The sequence below is a fragment of the Salvelinus fontinalis genome, unplaced genomic scaffold (assembly GCF_029448725.1).
Source record: "Salvelinus fontinalis isolate EN_2023a unplaced genomic scaffold, ASM2944872v1 scaffold_0519, whole genome shotgun sequence".
Classification (NCBI taxonomy): Eukaryota; Metazoa; Chordata; class Actinopteri; order Salmoniformes; family Salmonidae; genus Salvelinus; species Salvelinus fontinalis.
In genome coordinates, this window is record NW_026600728.1 from 36,914 (window position 1) to 62,198 (window position 25,285).

The 25,285-nt window shown below is 43.8% G+C and overlaps 1 protein-coding gene across 1 annotated transcript in view; it reads right to left on the reverse strand.

Moving 5' to 3' along the window:
- LOC129846388 (dedicator of cytokinesis protein 1-like) overlaps positions 1-25,285 on the reverse strand; it is a 99,346-nt gene that overhangs the window by 13,762 nt on the left and 60,299 nt on the right. Inside the window, exons 8-11 of the mRNA XM_055914317.1 lie at positions 24,667-24,804; positions 18,557-18,699; positions 17,800-17,992; positions 9,270-9,435 (exon numbers count right to left, since the gene is read on the reverse strand). Of these exons, the coding sequence (XP_055770292.1) occupies positions 9,270-9,435; positions 17,800-17,992; positions 18,557-18,699; positions 24,667-24,804 (640 nt within the window). The remainder of the gene's footprint in view (positions 1-9,269; positions 9,436-17,799; positions 17,993-18,556; positions 18,700-24,666; positions 24,805-25,285) is intronic.

Sequence of the window (25,285 nt, forward strand, 5' to 3'; positions counted from 1 at the left end):
CAGTCTTCATGGAGATTACTGAGTAGTTTGGCTCATCAGGCTGACCTCCAGTCTTCATGGAGATTACTGAGTAGTTTGGTTCATCAGGCTGACCCCCAGTCTTCATGGAGGAGATTACTGAGTAGTTTGGTTCATCAGGCTGACCTCCAGTCTTCATGGAGGAGATTACTGAGTAGTTTGGTTCATCAGGCTGACCCCCAGTCTTCATGGAGGAGATTACTGAGTAGTTTGGTTCATCAGGCTGACCCCCAGTCTTCATGGAGGAGATTACTGAGTAGTTTGGTTCATCAGGCTGACCCCCAGTCTTCATGGAGGAGATTACTGAGTAGTTTGGTTCATCAGGCTGACCCCCAGTCTTCATGGAGGAGATTACTGAGTAGTTTGGTTCATCAGGCTGACCCCCAGTCTTCATGGAGGAGATTACTGAGTAGTTTGGTTCATCAGGCTGATCCCCAGTCTTCATGGAGGAGATTACTGAGTAGTTTGGTTCATCAGGATGATCCCCAGTCTTCATGGAGGAGATTACTGAGTAGTTTGGTTCATCAGGCTGACCTCCAGTCTTCATGGAGAAGATTACTGAGTAGGATGGTTCATCAGGCTGACCCCCAGTCTTCGTGAAGGAGATTACTGAGTAGTTTGGTTCATCAGGCTGACCCCCAGTCTTCATGGAGGAGATTACTGAGTAGTTTGGTTCATCAGGCTGACCCCCAGTCTTCATGGAGGAGATTACTGAGTAGTTTGGTTCATCAGGCTGACCCCCAGTCTTCATGGAGGAGATTACTGAGTAGTTTGGTTCATCAGGCTGACCCCCAGTCTTCATGGAGATTACTGAGTAGTTTGGCTCATCAGGCTGACCTCCAGTCTTCATGGAGATTACTGAGTAGTTTGGTTCATCAGGCTGACCCCCAGTCTTCATGTAGGAGATTACTGAGTAGTTTGGTTCATCAGGCTGACCTCCAGTCTTCATGGAGGAGATTACTGCGTAGTTTGAGTCATCAGGCTGACCCCCAGTCTTCATGGAGGAGATTACTGAGTAGTTTGGTTCATCAGGCTGACCAGTCTTCATGGAGGAGATTACTGAGTAGTTTGGTTCATCAGTCTGACCCCCAGTCTTCATGGAGGAGATTACTGATTAGTTTGGTTCATCAGGCTGACCCCCAGTCTTCATGGAGGAGATTACTGGGTAGTTTGGTTCATCAGGCTGACCCCCAGTCTTCATGGAGGAGATTACTGAGTAGTTTGGTTCATCAGGCTGACCCCCAGTCTTCATGGAGGAGATTACTGAGTAGTTTGGTTCATCAGGCTGACCCCCAGTCTTCGCTTGAAGTAATTGAGGGATGATGAGGTTTTGGCATTGTGGAGATGATAGCTCCAGAGTATGGTACCTCCTGTATCTGATAGAGAATTGACTATATGAGGTATGGCAGTGGGGAGGGTGAAGGTTATCATCGTGTATTGTGTTATATAGATGGATTTCAGAATTAACCTGGAAGAATCCATTGAAGGGTTTAGGTAAACTGGGAATTGGAAGAATCCATTGAAGGGTTTAGGTAAACTGTCTGGGACTTGGAAGAATCCATTGAAGGGTTTAGGTAAACTGGGACTTGGAAGAATCCATTGAAGGGTTTAGGTAAACTGGGACTTGGAAGAATCCATTGAAGGGTTTAGGTAAACTGGGACTTGGAAGAATCCATTGAAGGGTTTAGGTAAACTGGGACCTGGAAGAATCCATTGAAGGGTTTAGGTACACTGGGACTTGGAAGAATCCATTGAAGGGTTTAGGTAAACTGGGACCTGGAAGAATCCATTGAAGGGTTTAGGTAAACTGGGACCTGGAAGATTCCATTGAAGGGTTTAGGTAAACTGTCTGGAACATGGAAGAATCCATTGAAGGGTTTAGGTAAACTGGGACCTGGAAGAATCCATTGAAGGGTTTAGGTAAACTGGGACCTGGAAGAATCCATTGAAGGGTTTAGGTAAACTGTCTGGGACCTGGAAGAATCCATTGAAGGGTTTAGGTAAACTGTCTGGGAAATGGAAGAATCCATTGAAGGGTTTAGGTAAACTGTCTGGGATCTGGAAGAATCCATTGAAGGGTTTAGGTAATCTGTCTGGGACCTGGAAGAATCCATTGAAGGGTTTAGGTAAACTGTCTGGGACCTGGAAGAATCCATTGAAGGGTTTAGGTAAACTGGGACCTGGAAGAATCCATTGAAGGGTTTAGGTAAACTGGGACTTGGAAGAATCCATTGAAGGGTTTAGGTAAACTGGGACCTGGAAGAATCCATTGAAGGGTTTAGGTAAACTGTCTGGGATCTGGAAGAATCCATTGAAGGGTTTAGGTAAACTGTCTGGGATCTGGAAGAATCCATTGAAGGGTTTAGGTAATCTGTCTGGGACCTGGAAGAATCCATTGAAGGGTTTAGGTAAACTGGGACCTGGAAGAATCCATTGAAGGGTTTAGGTAAACTGGGACCTGAAGAATCCATTGAAGGGTTTAGGTAAACTGTCTGGAACCTGGAAGAATCCATTGAAGGGTTTAGGTAAACTGTCTGGGACCTGGAAGAATCCATTGAAGGGTTTAGGTAAACTGTCTGGGACCTGGAAGAATCCATTGAAGGGTTTAGGTAAACTGTCTGGGACTTGGAAGAATCCATTGAAGGGTTTAGGTAAACTGTCTGGGACCTGGAAGAATCCATTGAAGGGTTTAGGTAAACTGTCTGGGACTTGGAAGAATCCATTGAAGGGTTTAGGTAAACTGTCTGGGATCTGGAAGAATCCATTGAAGGGTTTAGGTAAACTGTCTGGGACCTGGAAGAATCCATTGAAGGGTTTAGGTAAACTGTCTGGGACCTGGAAGAATCCATTGAAGGGTTTAGGTAAACTGAGACCTGGAAGAATCCATTGAAGGGTTTAGGTAAACTGGGACCTGAAGAATCCATTGAAGGGTTTAGGTAAACTGTCTGGGATCTGGAAGAATCCATTGAAGGGTTTAGGTAAACTGGGACCTGGAAGAATCCATTGAAGGGTTTAGGTAAACTGTCTGGGACCTGGAAGAATCCATTGAAGGGTTTAGGTAAACTGAGACCTGGAAGAATCCATTGAAGGGTTTAGGTAAACTGGGACCTGAAGAATCCATTGAAGGGTTTAGGTAAACTGTCTGGGATCTGGAAGAATCCATTGAAGGGTTTAGGTAAACTGTCTGGGACCTGGAAGAATCCATTGAAGGGTTTAGGTAAACTGTCTGGGACCTGGAAGAATCCATTGAAGGGTTTAGGTAAACTGGGACCTGGAAGAATCCATTGAAGGGTTTAGGTAAACTGTCTGGAACCTGAAGAATCCATTGAAGGGTTTAGGTAAACTGTCTGGGATCTGGAAGAATCCATTGAAGGGTTTAGGTCAACTGTCTGGAACCTGGAGGAATCCATTGAAGGGTTTAGGTAAACTGTCTGGGATCTGGAAGAATCCATTGAAGGGTTTAGGTAAACTGTCTGGGACCTGGAAGAATCCATTGAAGGGTTTAGGTAAACTGTCTGGGACCTGGAGAATCCATTGAAGGGTTTAGGTAAACTGGGACCTGGAAGAATCCATTGAAGGGTTTAGGTAAACTGGGACTTGGAAGAATCCATTGAAGGGTTTAGGTAATCTGTCTGGGACTTGGAATAATCCATTGAAGGGTTTAGGTAAACTGTCTGGGAGATATGAGTATTGATGAAAGTACATAATTGGCGTACATATGGGGGCGCTGTTTCACCAGTGGAAAAAATAGTGGCCAAATTAAACTGCCTCGTACTCAATTCTTGCTCGTACAATATGCATATTATTATTACTATTGGATAGAAAACACTCTCTAGTTTCTAAAACCGTTTGAATTATTTCTCTGAGTGAAACAGAACTCATTCTGTAGCACTTTTCCTGTCAGGGAGCGAGATTTCAGAAATCCAGGTCCCTGTTCTGAGATCAGTTTATAAGTCCCCATGAAGCTATTAGGGTACATGCACTGCATACGCCTTCCTCTAGATGTCAGTAAGCGGTGAGACTTTGAATGGAGTCGATTGCGCAATCTGGGACCTTATATTAGACCGTGGAACAGGAAGTACCGTTCTTTTCAACAGTGCGCTTGGCGCATGAAGACATCAGAATGGCGTCCTGCAAACACTTTCGTTTTAGTATTTCTATATCTCCGGTCATGTTTTTATTCGTTATAGGTGTTAAAGACATCATAAGGTAGTTAATTTAAACCGACTTATAGCAGTTTATAGCGATTTTCTGGGATTTCTTTGTGACGCGCTTCCATTTGTTGGGCACCTCTCCAGTGGGTGGCTAACGTTTAGCGGCTAATTCGACTGGACAAGAGGACATCTTTCAGCCAAAAGACGATTGTTTTGAAGAAAGGACACCTGGCCCAAGATTCGGATTGAAGCTCAGCTAATAGTAAGCAGTCTTTATGCTGTTAATTAATTGTTCTGTTGTTAAAAGTAAAATGCATGAGACGCCATTTCTTGCAGTATAGCATTGCGTTATTGCAGCCTGTATTGCGCAGTAAGGTTAATTTTAAAAATGTAATTCAGCGATTGCATTAAGAAATACTTTGTCTTTCATATGCTGTCCACCCTGTATTTTTTAGTCAAGTTTATGATTATTTATTGATTAGACTAGGTGACTCTCCAAGATGGCGCCCGAAATTTTCTGGGGAGCTTGGCAACTTTTCTCATTGTATAAGCACTATTTGTGCCGCTAAATATGGACATTTTCTAACAAACTCTATATGCATTGTGTAATATGATGTTACAGGACTGTCATCTGAAGAATTCTGAGAAGGTTAGTGAAAAAATTAATATGTTTTGGTGGTTTATACGTTATCGCTATGTTTGGCTGGAATCAATGCTGTTGTTTGGTTTGCTACTGTGCTAAGCTAATATAACGCTATATTGTGTTTTCGCTGTAAAACACTTAGAACATCTGAAATATTGTCTGGATTCACAAGATCTGTATCTTTCATTTGGTGTCTTGGACTTGTGATTTCATGAACATTTTATTATATGATATCCCTGTGGCTTTAGGCTAGGCTATGCTAGTCAGCTTTTGTGATGGGGGGGCTCCCGGATCCGGGTTTGGTAGGCGTTAGAGGTTAACGTCGTCAATAGACAAGATATTGAGTTTCTTAAACTGCCGATGGCGCCAGTTTATTAGTGGCGTCTAGTCTTGCACATTTCTTTTGTATGATGAGTAATCTGTGTAGGTAGGAGGCATATGTTCTGGCCCAGACAATATTACAGTAAATGAGAGACGGGTCAATGCAGCTCTAGTGATGAGTTGAGAAGTAAACCTGATGAACCAAACCTGATGAACCAAACCAGATGAATCAAACCTTATGAACCAAACCAGAGGAATCAAACCAGATGAATCAAACCTGATGAATCAAACTTGATGAATCAAACCTGATGAACCAAACCAGATGAATCAAACCAGATGAATCAAACCAGATGAATCAAACCAGATGAACCAAACCAGATGAATCAAACCTGATGAACCAAACCACTCCTCTATCTGATGATACCAACAGATGTCATCACTTTGCTGCAGACAAATTGAATATGTTCCTTCCTTGATAACGTTTCATCAATTAGAGCTCTGAGGAATCCAGTGGATGTGGCTTGTTCGGTTTAATTTAATATAATAAAGTTGAATGTATTAACGTTTAAAGATCATCTGTTTATCTGGAATCGTTTAGAAAATGTGGCCATGCCTGAGTTGGTTTCATTAATGAGTGAATCAAAACGCTTTGGTGATACAATCTAATTGGTATCATCAGTAAAGAGAAGGGGAAGTACGGTAGAAGACACAGCAGCAAGGTCATTGATATAGATTAGGAATAACAAAGGTTAAATTGGTAAAATCCACTATAAAAAGTAGACTGGTAAAACCCTCGCCACTAACCCTTACCCTCCACTATGTAAACTAGACTGGTAAAACCCTCAACCATTAACCCTTACCCTCCACTATGAAAACTAGACTGGTAAAACCCTTACCCTCCACTATGAGAACTAGACTGGTAAAACCCTTACCCTCCACTATGAGAACTAGACTCACCACTAACCCTTACCCTCCACTATGAAAACTAGACTGGTAAAACCCTTACCCTCCACTATGAGAACTAGACTGGTAAAACCCTCACCACTAACCCTTACCCTCCACTATGAAAACTAGACTGGTAAAACCCTTACCCTCCACTATGAAAACTAGACTGGTAAAACCCTTACCCTCCACTATGAAAACTAGACTGGTAAAACCCTCACCACTAACCCTTACCCTCCGCTATGAGAACTAGACTGGTAAAACCCTCACCACTAACCCTTACCCTCCGCTATGAAAACTAGACTGGTAAAACCCTCACCACTTACCCTCCACTATGAAAACTAGACTGGTAAAACCCTCACCACTAACCCCTACTCTACAGGATCAGGTCTTATTTACAACAAGACATTGACACGGGGGAATTGTAGAGACCTTTTTCTTAGTCAACAGATGATTGAATGGCCACCCCTCATAGCCTGGTTCCTCTTTAGGTTTCTTCCTAGGTTTTGGCATTTCTAGGGAGTTTTTTCTAGCCACCGTGCTTCTACACCTGTATTGCTTGATGTTTGGATGTTTTAGGCTGGGTTTCTGTACAGCACTTTGAGATATCAGCTGATGCACGAAGGGCTATATAAATACATTTGATTTGATTTGATTGAACAACTGTTCTTGTATTTTATTACTGTTTTTTTTTGAGACCGGGTTGTAAAACCCCAAGGTTTCCAGAACCCTTCAGGTGATCTTGTACGTGGCTTAACGAAGGGAAAGCAGTGGTGAAATACAGAATTAAAAGATGTGAGTCTGGCAAGCAGACGCCAAAATCGGCCTGACTATAAATATCATCAATCAACATCTTAAAGGGAATCCTAATTACTTTAGTTAAATATTCTACATGTATTAATTCTACTAATCATTTCCCATCTGTTCATTTTCCAGTTGCCGAAGAGAAGTGGAAAGTGGTCAGAAACGTCATTAAAAGTATACCTGTATTAGCGATATTATTTAAAGAATCAATAAGGCAGGTGTACTGGTCCGTCTTGTGGCCGTATAGATGACGGGACACAGCTGCAGTATAAAGGATTCAACAAGTCAGATGTCAGTGAGTGCTTCTCCCTTTTTAAAATATGTTTATGTTGTAATCACCCAATAGAAAACACATTTTTATCTTCATTTATACATCCAATCTCAGGTAGACACCGGGATATCCATGAAACTACCAACGTCAGAACCGAGTGGCCGATAGAGGCATCCAATCCCAGGTAGACGCCGGGATATCCATCCATCTTCTGGTGATTCAGGTTTCCTTCAGGTGATTCAGGTTTCCTTCAGGTGATTCAGGTTTCCTTCAGGTGATTCAGGTTTCCTTCAGGTGATTCAGGTTTCCTTCAGGTGATTCAGGTTTCCTTCAGGTGATTCAGGTTTCCTTCAGGTGATTCAGGTTCCCTCCAGGTGATTCACGTTTCCTTCAGGTGATTTAGGTTTCCTTCAGGTGATTCAGGTTTCCTTCAGGTGATTTAGGTTTCCTTCAGGTGATTTAGGTTTCCTTCAGGTGATTCAGGTTTCCTTCAGGTGATTCAGGTTTCCTTCAGGTGATTCAGGTTTCCTTCAGGTGATTCAGGTTCCCTCCAGGTGATTCACGTTTCCTTCAGGTGATTTAGGTTTCCTTCAGGTGATTCAGGTTTCCTTCAGGTGATTTAGGTTTCCTTCAGGTGATTTAGGTTTCCTTCAGGTGATTTAGGTTTCCTTCAGGTGATTTAGGTTACCTTGATGAGATTTAGGGTTCCTTCAGGCACATGGCTCTCCTGAGAAAATCCTCCTTGTCTTTGACCGTGAGCAGTTTCATCATTATAGATCTGGGCCGTCCATCTGGGAAGAAAGAGCCATTCCTATCGGTCCCCCCTCCCTCTCCATGAGTTTAGGGTCCAGTTTGAGTTCATCTGCCAGGAGTTTATTGGCCTTGTCTTCTGTGTCATGCCAAGTTTCAGTCTATACCAAGTTTCAGTCTATACCAACCAAGTTTCAGTCTATACCAAGTTTCAGTCTATACCAAGTTTCAGTCTATACCAAGTTTCAGTCTATACCAAGTTTCAGTCTATACCAAGTTTCAGTCTACACCAAGTTTCAGTCTACACCAAGTTTCAGTCTATACCAAGTTTCAGTCTATACCAAGTTTCAGTCTATACCAAGTTTCAGTCTATACCAAGTTTCAGCCCCTCTATCACCACATAGTTTCTGTGAGATGGAGTGATGCAAGACACAATGATGCAATGACACATCACAGGGAAGACATAGACGATCCTAGAGAGGCCAGAGAAGATATAGACGATCCTAGAGAGGCCAGAGAAGATATAGACGATCATAGAGAGGCCAGAGAAGATATAGACGATCATAGAGAGCCCAGGGAAGACAGAGATGACCCTAGAGAGGCCAAGGAAGACATATACGACCCTAGAGAGCCCAGGTAAGACATATACGACCCTAGAGAACCCAGGGAATACACATACGACCCTAGAGAGCCCAGGGAAGACATATACGACCCTAGAGAGCCCAGGGAAGACATATACGACCCTAGAGAGCCCAGGGAAGACAGAGACGACCCTAGAGAGCCCAGGGAAGACAGAGACGACCCTAGAGAGCCCAGGGAAGACAGAGACGACCCTAGAGAGCCCAGGGAAGACAGAGACGACCCTAGAGAGCCCAGGGAAGACATATACGACCCTAGAGAGCCCAGGGAAGACAGAGACGACCCTAGAGAGCCCAGGGAAGACAGAGACGACCCTAGAGAGCCCAGGGAAGACACAGACGACCCTAGAGAGCCCAGGGAAGACAGAGACGACCCTAGAGAGCCCAGGGAAGACAGAGACGACCCTAGAGAGCCCAGGGAAGACAGAGACGACCCTAGAGAGCCCAGGGAAGACAGAGACGACCCTAGAGAGCCCAGGGAAGACAGAGACAACCCTAGAGAGCCCAGGGAAGACAGAGACAACCCTAGAGAGCCCAGGGAAGACAGAGACAACCCTAGAGAGCCCAGGGAAGACAGAGACGACCCTAGAGAGCCCAGGGAAAGAGACATTCAGCCAGCAGGGTAAGAGAACACAGTGGAGGTAGCTGCAAGGCAAGTGTGTGTGTGTGTGTGTGTGTGTGTGTGTGTGTGTGTGTGTATGTGTGTGTGTTTGTGTGTGTGTACTCACTGGAGACGGCGAGCAGGCTGAAGGACAGTTTGTTCCTGGGGGTGATAGGTGGGGGGCCCGGGGAGGACTGGGGCTGGGGGGGTCCGGGGGACACAGAGAGACGGCGGTCTCCACTCAACAGGTTCAACACCTGACTCTTTGGTCTCTGAGGCCTCAGTGGGCTGATCTGAACACAGAGAGAAGAGATGTATCATATATCCTGTTGGAATCAAATCAAATCAAATGGTACGATCAAAAAAGACATAAGAGGTCTGCAGGCGGATCTGATGAAGCCTGGAGAGGATCAGGAAGCAATCAATCAATCAGGAGAGAGAGAGAGAGAGAGAGAGAGAGAGAGAGATAGGGGAGAGGAGAGAGAGAGAGAGAGAGAGAGAGAGAGAGAGAGAGAGAGAGAGAGAGAGAGAAAGAGATGCCACCTAACATCATCATGCTGCTACCCAACCTATTGTTTATTAGAAGTCAGACCATCTAAACTACATCTCACTAGAAAACCATCTAAACTACATCACAATAGAAAACCATCTAAACTACATCTCAATAGAAAACCATCTAAACTACATCTCACTACATCACAATAGAAAACCATCTAAACTACATCTCACTAGAAAACCATCTAAACTACATCTCAATAGAAAACCATCTAAACTACATCACAATAGAACACCATCTAAACTACATCTCAATAGAAAACCATCTAAACTACATCACAATAGAAAACCATCTAAACTACATCACAATAGAAAACCATCTAAACTACATCACAATAGAAAACCATCTAAACTACATCACAATAGAAAACCATCTAAACTACATCACAATACAAAACCATCTAAACTACATCTCAATAGAACACCATCTAAACTACATCACAATAGAACACCATCTAAACTACATCTCAATAGAAAACCATCTAAACTACATCACAATAGAAAACCATCTAAACTACATTACAATAGAAAACCACCTAAACTACATCTCACTACATCACAATAGAAAACCATCTAAACTACATCACAATAGAACACCATCTAAACTACATCACAATAGAAAACCATCTAAACTACATCACAATAGAAAACCATCTAAACGACATCACAATAGAAAACCACCTAAACTACATCTCACTACATCACAATAGAAAACCATCTAAACTACATCACAATAGAACACCATCTAAACTACATCACAATAGAAAACCATCTAAACTACATCACAATAGAAAACCACCTAAACTACATCTCAATAGAAAACCACATCTCACTACATCACAATAGAAAACCATCTAAACTACATCACAATAGAAAACCATCTAAACTACATCACAATAGAAAACCATCTAAGCTACATCATAATAGAACACCATCTAAACTACATCACAATAGAAAACCATCTAAACTACATCACAATAGAAAACCATCTAAACTACATCTCACTAGAAAGCCATCTAAACTACATCTCACTACATCTCAATAGAAAACCATCTAAACTACATCTCACTACGTCACAATAGAAAACCATCTAAACTACATCACAATAGAAAACCATCTAAAGTACATCACAATAGAAAACCATCTAAACTACATCTCAATAGAAAACCATCTAAACTACATCACAATAGAAAACCATTTAAACTACATCACAATAGAAAACCATCTAAACTACATCACAATAGAACACCATCTAAACTACATCACAATAGAAAACCATCTAAACTACATCACAATAGAAAACCATCTAAACTATATCACAATAGAAAACCATCTCACTACATCACAATAGAAAACCATCTAAACTACATCACAATAGAAAACCATCTAAACTACATCTCAATAGAAAACCATCTAAACTACATCACAATAGAAAACCATCTAAACTACATCACAATAGAAAACCATCTAAACTACATCACAATAGAAAACCATCTAAACTACATCTCAATAGAAAACCATCTAAACTACATCACAATAGAAAACCATCTAAACACATCACAATAGAAAACCATCTAAACTACATCACAATAGAAAACCATCTAAACTACATCACAATAGAAAACCACCTAAACTACATCTCACTACATCACAATAGAACACCATCTAAACTACATCACAATAGAAAACCATCTAAACTACATCTCAATAGAAAACCATCTAAACTACATCTCAGTAGAAAACCATCTAAACTACATCATAATAGAACACCATCTAAACTACATCACAATAGAAAACCATCTAAACTACATCTCAAAAGAAAACCATCTAAACTACATCTCACTACATCACAATAGAAAACCATCTAAACTACATCACACTACATCACAATAGAAAACCATCTAAACTACATCTCAATAGAAAACCATCTAAACTACATCACACTACATCACAATAGAAAACCATCTAAACTACATCTCACTACATCACAATAGAAAACCATCTAAACTACATCACACTACATCTCAATAGAAAACCATCTAAACTACATCTCACTACATCTCAATAGAAAACCATCTAAACTACATCTCAATAGAAAACCATCTCACTACATCTCAATAGAAAACCATCTAAACTACATCTCACTACATCACAATAGAAAACCATCTAAACTACATCACAATAGAAAACCATCTAAACTACATCACAATAGAAAACCATCTAAACTACATCTCACTACATCACAATAGAAAACCATCTAAACTACATCTCACTACATCTCAATAGAAAACCATCTAAACTACATCTCAATAGAACACCATCTAAACTACATCACAATAGAAAACCATCTAAACTACATCACAATAGAAAATCATCTAAACTACATCACAATAGAAAACCATCTAAACTACATCATAATAGAACACCATCTAAACTACATCTCAATAGAAAACCATCTACACTACATCACAATAGAAAACCATCTAAACTACATCTCAATAGAAAACCATCTAAACTATATCACAATAGAAAACCATCTAAACTACATCACAATAGAAAACCATCTAAACTACATCACAATAGAAAACCACCTAAACTACATCTCACTACATCACAATAGAACACCATCTAAACTACATCTCACTACATCACAATACAAAACCATCTAAACTACATCACAATAGAAAACCATCTAAACTACATCACAATAGAAAACCATCTAAACTACATCTCAATAGAAAACCATCTAAACTATATCTCACTACATCACAATAGAAAACCATCTAAACTACATCTCACTACGTCACAATAGAAAACCATCTAAACTACATCACAATAGAAAACCATCTAAACTATATCTCACTACATCACAATAGAAAACCATCTAAACTACATCTCACTACATCACAATAGAAAACCATCTAAACTACATCTCAATAGAAAACCATTTAACTATATCACAATAGAAAACCATCTCACTACATCACAATAGAAAACCATCTCACTACATCACAATAGAAAACCATGTAAACTATATCACAATAGAAAACCATCTAAACTACATCACAATAGAAAACCATCTAAACTACATCTCAATAGAAAACCATCTAAACTACATCACAATAGAACACCATCTAAACTACATCACAATAGAAAACCATCTAAACTACATCACAATAGAACACCATCTAAACTACATCACAATAGAAAACCATCTAAACTATATCACAATAGAAAACCATCTCACTACATCTCAATAGAAAACCATCTAAACTATATCTCACTACATCACAATAGAAAACCATCTAAACTACATCACAATAGAAAACCATCTAAACTACATCACAATAGAAAACCATCTAAACTACATCATAATAGAACACCATCTAAATTACATCTCAATAGAAAACCATCTACACTACATCACAATAGAAAACCATCTAAACTACATCACAATAGAAAACCATCTAAACTATATCTCACTACATCACAATAGAAAACCATCTAAACTACATCTCAATAGAAAACCATCTAAACTACATCACAATAGAAAACCATCTAAACTACAGCACAATAGAAAACCATCTAAACTACATCACAATAGAAAACCACCTAAACTACATCTCACTACATCTCAATAGAAAACCATCTAAACTACATCACAATAGAAAACCATCTAAACTACATCTCAATAGAAAACCATTTAAACTACATCACAATAGAAAACCATCTAAACTACATCACAATAGAAAACCATCTAAACTACATCACAATAGAAAACCATCTAAACTACATCACAATAGAACACCATCTAAACTACATCACAATAGAACACCATCTAAACTACATCACAATAGAACACCATCTAAACTACATCATAATAGAACACCATCTAAACTACATCTCACTACATCTCAATAGAAAACCATCTAAACTACATCTCAATAGAAAACCATCTAAACTACATCATAATAGAACACCATCTAAACTACATCACAATAGAAAACCATCTAAACTACATCTCAATAGAAAACCATCTAAACTACATCTCACTACATCACAATAGAAAACCATCTAAACTACATCACAATAGAAAACCATCTAAACTACATCATAATAGAACACCATCTAAACTACATCACAATAGAAAACCATCTAAACTACATCACAATAGAAAACCATCTAAACTACATCATAATAGAACACCATCTAAACTACATCTCAATAGAAAACCATCTAAACTACATCTCACTACATCACAATAGAACACCATCTAAACTACATCTCACTACATCACAATAGAAAACCATCTAAACTACATCACAATAGAAAACCATCTAAACTACATCATAATAGAACACCATCTAAACTACATCACAATAGAAAACCATCTAAACTACATCACAATAGAAAACCATCTAAACTACATCACAATAGAAAACCATCTAAACTACATCATAATAGAACACCATCTAAACTACATCACAATAGAAAACCATCTAAACTACATCTCACTACATCACAATAGAACACCATCTAAACTACATCTCACTACATCACAATAGAAAACCATCTAAACTACATCACAATAGAAAACCATCTAAACTACATCATAATAGAACACCATCTAAACTACATCACAATAGAAAACCATCTAAACTACATCTCAATAGAAAACCATCTAAACTATATCTAAACTACATCACAATAGAAAACCATCTAAACTACATCACAATAGAAAACCATCTAAACTACATCATAATAGAACACCATCTAAACTACATCACAATAGAAAACCATCTAAACTACATCTCAATAGAAAACCATCTAAACTATATCTAAACTACATCTCAATAGAAAACCATCTAAACTACATCACAATAGAAAACCATCTAAACTACATCTAAACTAAATCTCAATAGAAAACCATCTAAACTACATCACAATAGAAAACCATCTAAACTATATCTCACTACATCACAATAGAAAACCATCTAAACTACATCTCAATAGAAAACCATCTAAACTACATCACAATAGAAAACCATCTAAACTACATCACAATAGAAAACCATCTAAACTACATCATAATAGAACACCATCTAAACTAAATCTCAATAGAAAACCATCTACACTACATCACAATAGAAAACCATCTAAACTACATCTCAATAGAAAACCATCTAAACTATATCACAATAGAAAACCATCTCACTACATCACAATAGAAAACCATCTCACTACATCACAATATAAAACCATCTAAACTATATCACAATAGAAAACCATCTAAACTACATCACAATAGAAAACCATCTAAACTACATCTCAATAGAAAACCATCTAAACTACATCACAATAGAAAACCATCTAAACTACATCACAATAGAAAACCACCTAAACTACATCTCACTACAACACCATCTAAACTACATCTCACTACATCACAATACAAAACCATCTAAACTACATCACAATAGAACACCATCTAAACTACATCACAATAGAAAACCATCTAAACTACATCTCAATAGAAAACCATCTAAACTACATCACAATAGAAAACCATCTAAACTACATCACAATAGAACACCATCTAAACTACATCACAATAGAACACCATCTAAACTACATCACAATAGAAAACCACCTAAACTACATCTCACTACATCTCAATAGAAAACCATCTAAACTACATCATAATAGAAAACCATCTAAACTATATCTCACTACATCACAATAGAAAACCATCTCACTACATCACAATAGAAAACCATCTCACTACATCTCAATAGAAAACCATCTAAACTACATCACAATAGAAAACCATCTAAACTACATCACAATAGAAAACCATCTAAACTACATCATAATAGAACACCATCTAAACTACATCACAATAGAAAACCATCTAAACTACATCACAATAGAACACCATCTAAACTACATCACAATAGAAAACCACATCTCACTACATCACAATAGAAAACCACATCTCACTACATCACAATAGAAAACCATCTAAACTACATCACAATAGAAAACCATCTAAACTACATCACAATAGAAAACCATCTAAACTACATCACAATAGAAAACCATCTAAACTACATCACAATAGAAAACCATCTAAACTACATCTCAATAGAACACCATCTAAACTACATCACAATAGAAAACCATCTAAACTACATCACAATAGAACACCATCTAAACTACATCACAATAGAACACCATCTAAACTACATCTCACTAGAAAACCATCTAAACTACATCACAATAGAACACCATCTAAACTACATCACAATAGAAAACCATCTAAACTACATCACAATAGAAAACCATCTAAACTACATCACAATAGAAAACCATCTAAACTACATCACAATAGAACACCATCTAAACTACATCACAATAGAAAACCAAGTGAATGTACTGCACTGAAAGACCTAAACTGAAGAATAACGAAGGAGAGAGCAATTAAATACCATTTACAGTGAGAATTGCTTTTGTATCCTCGTCGGGATTGGCTCATCGTATTTCTCTCTGAACATGCAAATATGTAGAGAGGCTATTTGTATTTCTAAAGCTGGGTCGAGATTGAAACTCACGTTTACTGTCAGCTTACTGCATCTTATTTGTGGTTAGTGCCTCAATATTGGTTTCACATGGTAGGGTATAATTTCAATCTGTATTGTGAAGAAGTTTTAAAGAGCTCCCACATTTAAATCTATTGTAGACAATCAGCTGTTGATTCACAAGTTAATTTGTCAATCGACCCCACAGTAAAACTCAGTCAGTCAACAACAGGGTGAACCTTAGAGTGGATGTTTTGAACGGAGACAGTATCTGCTTCGTCCCGCCTCTGGTAGAAATACATCCAGTCACGTACAGCTGTTAGCCTCTTCCCTGTGCCAATGACGTTCAATGAAAAAGTCCTTTCTCCTCTCTTCTCAGGCCCCGAGGCAGAAGATCTATCAGTAACCAGACGACTGGCGGGATGATCTACCACCAGGGGAATCTAGGGGCCAGACGACTGGCTGGCTGATCTGCCACCAGGGGAATCTAGGGGCCAGACGACTGGCTGGCTGATCTACCACCAGGGGAATCTAGGGGCCAGACGACTGGCGGGATGGATGATCTACCACCAGGGGAATCTAGGGGCCAGACGACTGGCTGGCTGATCTGCCACCAGGGGAATCTAGGGGCCAGACGACTGGCTGGCTGATCTACCACCAGGGGAATCTAGGGGCCAGACGACTGGCGGGATGGATGATTTGCCACCAGGGGAATCAAGGGGCCAGACGACTGGCTGGCTGATCTGCCACCAGGGGAATCTAGGGGCCAGACGACTGGCTGGATGATCTGCCACCAGGGGAATCTAGGGGCCACACTCTGATAATTTCCTTAATTGAATTACCGACTGGTGGCTTCATCCCAAAGGGCCAGAGCAGAGGGCTTAGATGCTCTGCTGCTGTACTGAAGAGAAGAGGAGGGAGGGAGGAGAGTAGCCGAGGAATATAATTATGAGGAGAGGAGAGGGAGGGAGGGAGGGAGGGAGGGAGGGAGGGAGGGAGAGAGAGAGAGAAGAGGGGGAGGCAGGGGGAGGGGAAGAAGAGAGGAGGGAGGGAGGGAGGGAGGGAGGGAGGGAGGGAGGGAGGAGAGGAGGAGAGGAGGGAAGAGGATAGAGGATAGTTTCCCCCTCACCGTCTCTGACAGTATGGCTGCCTCGGTGGGCTGCAGGGGGAGAGAGGGAGGAGAGGAGAGGAGGGAAGAGGATAGAGGATAGTTTCCCCTCACCGTCTCTGACAGTATGACTGCCTCGGTGGGCTGCAGGGGGAGAGAGGGAGGAGAGGAGGGAGGAGAGGAGGGAAGAGGATAGAGGATAGTTTCCCCCTCACCGTCTCTGACAGTATGACTGCCTCGGTGGGCTGCAGGGGGAGAGAGGGAGGAGAGGAGAGGAGGAGAGGAGGGAAGAGGATAGAGGATAGTTTCCCCTCACCGTCTCTGACAGTATGACTGCCTCGGTGGGCTGCAGGGGGAGAGAGGGAGGAGAGGAGGGAGGAGAGGAGGGAAGAGGATAGAGGATAGTTTCCCCTCACCGTCTCTGACAGTATGACTGCCTCGGCAGGCTGCAGGGGGATGTCGGTGGTCTTCAGCTCCTTGTCAAAGATCTCCTGATGTTTACTGTTCCTCTTCTCTTTCTTCTTGTCCTTCCTCTCCGACTCGTCGCGCTCCAGCTTGTCCTGGGACTTGCAGTGCAACTTCTTTGGCAGGAGAGGCTCTAGGGCAAAGCTGGGAGGGACAACAGGGAGAAGGAATGAACATACAGGGACTTCGAAAAGTATTCAGAACCATTGATTTTTGCACATTTTGTTACGTTATTCTAAAATGGATTAAATAAAATAAAAAAGTAATCAATATACACACAATATCCCATAATAACAAAGTGAAAATATATATTTTTAAATTTTTGCACATTTATAAATAAAAAACTGAAATACCTCATTTACATAAGTATTCAGACCCTTTGCTATGAGACTCGAAATTGATCTCAGGTGCATCCTGTTTCTATTGATCATCCTTTTGATCAATAGAAATTGATCTCATCACATAAGTGTGTGTGTTTGTTTACGTAGATGATTGATTATTGAAAGCGGTGTTCTGAAATGTGAAATTATTCCCTTTTCTCCTGACGTTCCCATTAGTCATAAGTTCATCCTTGTGTCCGGTCCCTTATTGGACGGTGTGTTTAGAAATTCAGAGAGGTGTGTCCCCATTCTACTGTTTCTATCTGGACGACCCCATCGGTCACATAAACATGTCTGTCTCTCTGTGTGTGTGTGTATCAGTCCTTACCCGTCTGAGCCAGGTCTGGAGGGGGAGTTGTCAGAGGAGATGGAGTTGACTGAAGCCACAGAGAGTGGTCTCTGTTGTGAGGGCATGGTGAAGGAACGCAGCATAGAGCGAGGACGGGTCCCACGCCTGTCATCCACCGCAGGCTGCAGAAACAAACACACACAACACAGTTTAGTGACAAGGAGTTACTACACCCTTATTAATAACACACTGACAACATCATGTACAACACATTTAATCATGACAGAGAGAGAGAGAGAGACAGAGAGACAGAGAGAGACAGAGAGAGACAGAGAGAGAGAAAGAGAGAGAGAGAGAGAGAAAGAGAGACAGAGAGAGAGAGAACCAGAGAGAGAGAGAGAGTGAGAGAGAGAGACAGAGAGAGAGAGAGAGACAGAGAGAGAGAGAGAGAGAGAGAGAGAGAGAGAGAGAGAGAGAGAGAGAGAGAGAGAGAGAGAGAGAGAGAGAGAGAGAGAGAGAGTGAGTGAGATTATTGAGCTACAAAAAACAGGAAGTGAGTAGAGTCCTGACTATATAGTCTGGCTATAACAAAGTTTTGTTTCTAGGGCCGTAGTTCCTTGAGAGAGACCTGGGCTGCTGTCAGTCTGGCTAAAGTTCCTGGGGCAGTAGTTCCTTGAGAGAGACCTGGGCTGCTGTCAGTCTGGCTAAAGTTCCTGGGGCAGTAGTTCCTTGAGAGAGACCTGGGCTGCTGTCAGTCTGGCTAAAGTTCCTGGGGCAGTAGTTCCTAGAGAGAGACCTGGGCTGCTGTCAGTCTGGCTAAAGTTCCTGGGCCGTAGTTCCTAGAGAGAGACCTGGGCTGCTGTCAGTCTGGCTAAAGTTCCTGGGGCAGTAGTTCCTTGAGAGAGACCTGGGCTGCTGTCAGTCTGGCTAAAGTTCCTGGGGCAGTAGTTCCTTGAGAGAGACCTGGGCTGCTGTCAGTCTGGCTAAAGTTCCTGGGGCAGTAGTTCCTAGAGAGAGACCTGGGCTGCTGTCAGTCTGGCTAAAGTTCCTGGGCCGTAGTTCCTAGAGAGAGACCTGGGCTGCTGTCAGCCTGGCTAAAGTTCCTGGGCCGTAGTTCCTAGAGAGAGACCTGGGCTGCTGTCAGTCTGGCTAAAGTTCCTGGGGCAGTAGTTCCTTGAGAGAGACCTGGGCTGCTGTCAGTCTGGCTAAAGTTCCTGGGGCAGTAGTTCCTAGAGAGAGACCTGGGCTGCTGTCAGTCTGGCTAAAGTTCCTGGGGCAGTAGTTCCTTGAGAGAGTCCTGGGCTGCTGTCAGTCTGGCTAAAGTTCCTGGGGCAGTAGTTCCTTGAGAGAGACCTGGGCTGCTGTCAGTCTGGCTAAAGTTCCTGGGGCAGTAGTTCCTTGGGAGAGTCCTGGGCTGCTGTCAGTCTGGCTAAAGTTCCTGGGGCAGTAGTTCCTTGAGAGAGACCTGGGCTGCTGTCAGCCTGGCTAAAGTTCCTGGGGCAGTAGTTCCTTGAGAGAGACCTGGGCTGCTGTCAGCCTGGCTAAAGTTTCTGGGGCCGTAGTTCCTAGAGAGAGACCTGGGCTGCTGTCAGCCTGGCTAAAGTTCCTGGGGCAGTAGTTCCTAGAGAGAGACCTGGGCTGCTGTCAGCCTGGCTAAAGTTCCTGGGGCCGTAGTTCCTAGAGAGAGACCTGGGCTGCTGTCAGCCTGGCTAAAGTTCCTGGGGCCGTAGTTCCAAGAGAGACCTGGGCTGCTGTCAGCCTGGCTAAAGTTCCTGGGGCCGTAGTTCCTAGAGAGAGACCTGGGCTGCTGTCAGCCTGGCTAAAGTTCCTGGGGCCGTAGTTCCTAGAGAGACCTGGGCTGCTGTCAGCCTGGCTAAAGTTCCTGGGGCCGTAGTTCCTAGAGAGAGACCTGGGCTGCTGTCAGCCTGGCTAAAGTTCCTGGGGCAGTAGTTCCTAGAGAGAGTCCTGGGCTGCTGTCAGCCTGGCTAAAGTTCCTGGGGCAGTAGTTCCTAGAGAGACCTGGGCCGCTGTCAGCCTGGCTAAAGTTCCTGGGGCCGTAGTTCCTAGAGAGACCTGGGCCACTGTCAGCCTGGCTAAAGTTCCTGGGGCCGTAGTTCCTAGAGAGACCTGGGCCGCTGTCAGCCTGGCTAAAGTTCCTGGGGCCGTAGTTCCTAGAGAGAGACCTGGGCTGCTGTCAGTCTGGCTAAAGTTCCTGGGGCAGTAGTTCCTAGAGAGAGACCTGGGCTGCTGTCAGTCTGGCTAAAGTTCCTGGGGCAGTAGTTCCTAGAGAGAGTCCTGGGCTGCTGTCAGTCTGGCTAAAGTTCCTGGGGCCGTAGTTCCTAGAGAGAGACCTGGGCTGCTGTCAGCCTGGCTAAAGTTCCTGGGGCAGTAGTTCCTAGAGAGAGACCTGGGCTGCTGTCAGCCTGGCTAAAGTTCCTGGGGCAGTAGTTCCTAGAGAGAGACCTGGGCTGCTGTCAGCCTGGCTAAAGTTCCTGGGGCAGTAGTTCCTAGAGAGAGACCTGGGCTGCTGTCAGCCTGGCTAAAGTTCCTGGGGAAGTAGTTCCTAGAGAGAGACCTGGGCTGCTGTCAGCCTGGCTAAAGTTCCTGGGGCAGTAGTTCCTAGAGAGAGACCTGGGCTGCTGTCAGCCTGGCTAAAGTTCCTGGGGCAGTAGTTCCTAGAGAGAGACCTGGGCTGCTATCAGCCTGGCTAAAGTTCCTGGGGCAGTAGTTCCTAGAGAGAGACCTGGGCTGCTATCAGCCTGGCTAAAGTTCCTGGGGCAGTAGTTCCTAGAGAGAGACCTGGGCTGCTGTCAGCCTGGCTAAAGTTCCTGGGGCAGTAGTTCCTAAAGAGAGACCTGGGCTGCTGTCAGCCTGGCTAAAGTTCCTGGGGAAGTAGTTCCTAGAGAGAGACCTGGGCTGCTGTCAGCCTGGCTAAAGTTCCTGGGGAAGTAGTTCCTAGAGAGACCTGGGCTGCTGTCAGCCTGGCTAAAGTTCCTGGGGAAGTAGTTCCTAGAGAGACCTGGGCTGCTGTCAGCCTGGCTAAAGTTCCTGGGGAAGTAGTTCCTAGAGAGACCTGGGCTGCTGTCAGCCTGGCTAAAGTTCCTGGGCCGTAGTTCCTAGAGAGACCTGGGCTGCTGTCAGCCTGGCTAAAGTTCCTGGGGAAGTAGTTCCTAGAGAGAGACCTGGGCTGCTGTCAGCCTGGCTAAAGTTCCTGGGGCCGTAGTTCCTAGAGAGACCTGGGCTGCTGTCAGCCTGGCTAAAGTTCCTGGGGAAGTAGTTCCTAGAGAGAGACCTGGGCTGCTGTCAGCCTGGCTAAAGTTCCTGGGGAAGTAGTTCCTAGAGAGACCTGGGCTGCTGTCAGTCTTGTCTGTTGTACTATGGCTGTGCTGTTTTGTCCTTTTAGCATATTCATTATTGCCGTGCGCATGCGCACACACACACACACACACACACACACACACACACACACACACACACACACACACACACACACACACACACACACACACACACACACACACACACACACACACACGAGCCAGTGATGATAGTCCACCTTGTGAATTTATACCATGTTAATCCTCCTCCTATCTTTGAGTGATCAATACCCTCCTCCTCCCATCAGTGTCAATAGCATCTATAGATCCATGTCTCGGGGCGATTCTGTTTGTGTGTGTGTGTGTGTGTGTGTGTGTGTGTGTGTGTGTGTGTGTGTGTGTGTTCTTCCATACTGAACGGGCCCAGGGTCTGGTAGGTAGTACTGTGTGTGTGTGTGTGTGTGGGTTCTTCAATACTGACCGGGCCCAGGGTCTGGTAGGTGGTACTGTGTGTGTGTGTGTGGGCTCTTCCATACTGACCGGGCCCAGTGTCTGGTAGGTAGTACTACATCTCTGGTCTCTTGGCCCTCCCTACCTTCAGGCTCTAACTCAACACCCCGAACACTCTGTTCTACCACCTCTGGTCTCTTGACCCTCCCTACCTTCAGGCTCTAACTCAACACCCCGAACACTCTGTTCTACCACCTCTCGTCTCTTGGCCCTCCCTACCTTCAGGCTCTAACTCAACACCCCGAACACTCTGTTCTACCACCTCTGGTCTCTTGACCCTCCCTACCTTCAGGCTCTAACTCAACACCCCGAACACTCTGTTCTACCACCTCTGGTCTCCTGACCCTCCCTACCTTCAGGCTCTAACTCAATACCCCGAACACTCTGTTCTACCACCTCTGGTCTCTTGGCCCTCCCTACCTTCAGGCTCTAACTCAACACCTCGAACACTCTGTTCTACCACCTCTGGTCTCTTGACCCTCCCTACCTTCAGGCTCTAACTCAACACCCCCGAACACTCTGTTCTACCACCTCTGGTCTCTAGACCCTCCCTACCTTCAGGCTCTAACTCAACACCCCGAACACCCTGTTCTACCACCTCTGGTCTCTTGGCCCTCCCTACCTTCAGGCTCTAACTCAACACCCCGAACACTCTGTTCTACCACCTCTGGTCTCTTGGCCCTCCCTACCTTCAGGCTCTAACTCAACACCCCGAACACTCTGTTCTACCACCACTGGTCTCTAGACCCTCCCTACCTTCAGGCTCTAACTCAACACCCCGAACACTCTGTTCTACCACCTCTGGTCTCTTGGCCCTCCCACCCTTATGGGAGGGCAGCTCCCTCTCAGCCCAGTCCAAGCTCTTCTCTGTCCTGGCACCTCAATGGTGGAACCAGCTTCCCCCTGAAGCTGGGACAGCAGAGTCCCTGCCCATCTTCCCCCTGAAGCTAGGACAACAGAGTCCCTGTCCATCTTCCCCCTGAAGCTAGGACAGCAGAGTCCCTGTCCATCTTCCCCCTGAAGCTAGGACAGCAGAGTCCCTGTCCATCTTCCCCCTGAAGCTAGGACAGCAGAGTCTCTGTCCATCTTCCCCCTGAAGCTAGGACAGCAGAGTGCCTGTCCATCTTCCCCCTGATGCTAGGACAGCAGAGTCCCTGCCCATCTTCCCCCTGAAGCTAGGACAGCAGAGTCCCTGTCCATCTTCCCCCTGAAGCTAGGACAGCAGAGTCCCTGCCCATCTTCCCCCTGATGCTAGGACAGCAGAGTCCCTGTCCATCTTCCCCCTGAAGCTAGGACAGCAGAGTCCCTGTCCATCTTCCCCCTGAAGCTAGGACAGCAGAGTCCCTGTCCATCTTCCCCCTGAAGCTAGGACAGCAGAGTCCCTGCCCATCTTCCCCCTGAAGCTAGGACAGCAGAGTCCCTGTCCATCTTCCCCCTGAAGCTAGGACAGCAGAGTCCCTGCCCATCTTCCCCCTGAAGCTAGGACAGCAGAGTCCCTGCCCATCTTCTGAAAACATCCCCCCCCCCCTTCTAGCCGGGAGTCTACTGACAGCTACGTCATTGAGGGAAAATGCCTGTGATATGTGGTTGTCTCACCAAGCTACCGTGAGATGAATGCACTAACTGTAAGTGGCTCTGGATAAGAGCGTCTGCTAAATTACTAACATGTCAATTTAAAATGAGTAGGAGAGAGTAGGATGAGGCGACAGAAGAAGAGGAAAGAGGACTAGAGAGAAAGGAGACGTAGAGAGGAAGGAGAGGAGAAGAGAGGAGAGCAGAGAAGAGATGAGAAGAGAGGAGAGCAGAGAAGAGAGGAGGAGAAGAGAGAAGAGGAGAACAGAGAAGAGATGAGAAGAGAGGAGAACAGAGAAGAGATGAGAAGAGAGGAGAGAGGAGACGAGAGGAGGAGAAGAGAGAAGAGGAGAGCAGAGAAGAGAGGAGAAGAGAGAAGAGGAAAACAGAGAAGAGATGAGAAGGGAGGAGAGCAGAGAAGAGATGAGAAGAGAGGAGAACAGAGAAGAGATGAGAAGAGAGGAGAGAGGAGACGAGAGCATAGGAGAGAGGAGAAGAGAGAGGAGAAGCGAGGAGAGAGGAGAAACGGAGAGAGGAGATGAGAGCATAGGAGAGGAGACGAGAGGAGAAGAGAGGAGAAGAGAGCGGAGAAGAGGAGAAAGAGAAGAGATGAGATGAGAAGAGAGCGGATAAGAGAGGAGCGAGGAGAGAGGAGAAGAGTGCATAGGAGAGAGGAGACGAGAGGAGAAGAGAGGAGACGAGAGGAGAAGAGAGGAGAGAGGAGACGAGAGCACAGGAGAGAGATATTACCAGTGTCTTGACTCCGTACTGTTTCTCCACTTTCTCTCTGAGCTGTTTGAAGCAGGCCTCCAGGCGGTCATGGAAAGGCCTCAGAGCCTCAGTCACTTTCTCTCCATGGATACGAACTCCATCAGCTAGGTAAGGGATCTGGAAACACACAATGGACACACCAGTCATCCTAAGGGGTTTGAACACACACACTCTCAATGGACACACCAGTTATCCTATGGGATTTGAACACACACACTCTCAATGGACACACCAGTTATCCTATGGGATTTGAACACACACACTCTCAATGGACACACCAGTTATCCTATGGGATTTGAACACACACACACACACACACACACACACACACACACACACACACACACACACACACACACACACACACACACACACACACACACACACACACACACGTCAAGTAAGGGACCTCAACACAACAAAATGGACACAAACCCCCATAACATTCCTCTCCTACTGGTGTCAGGTAAACACTGGAACTTAGCACTGTTAAGTACGGCTGAGCTCACAGCAAGTCATTGTGTGTGTGTGTGTGTGTGTGTGTGTGTGTGTGTGTGTGTGTGTGTGTGTGTGTGTCTGTAGAACCCACGCCTGCTGA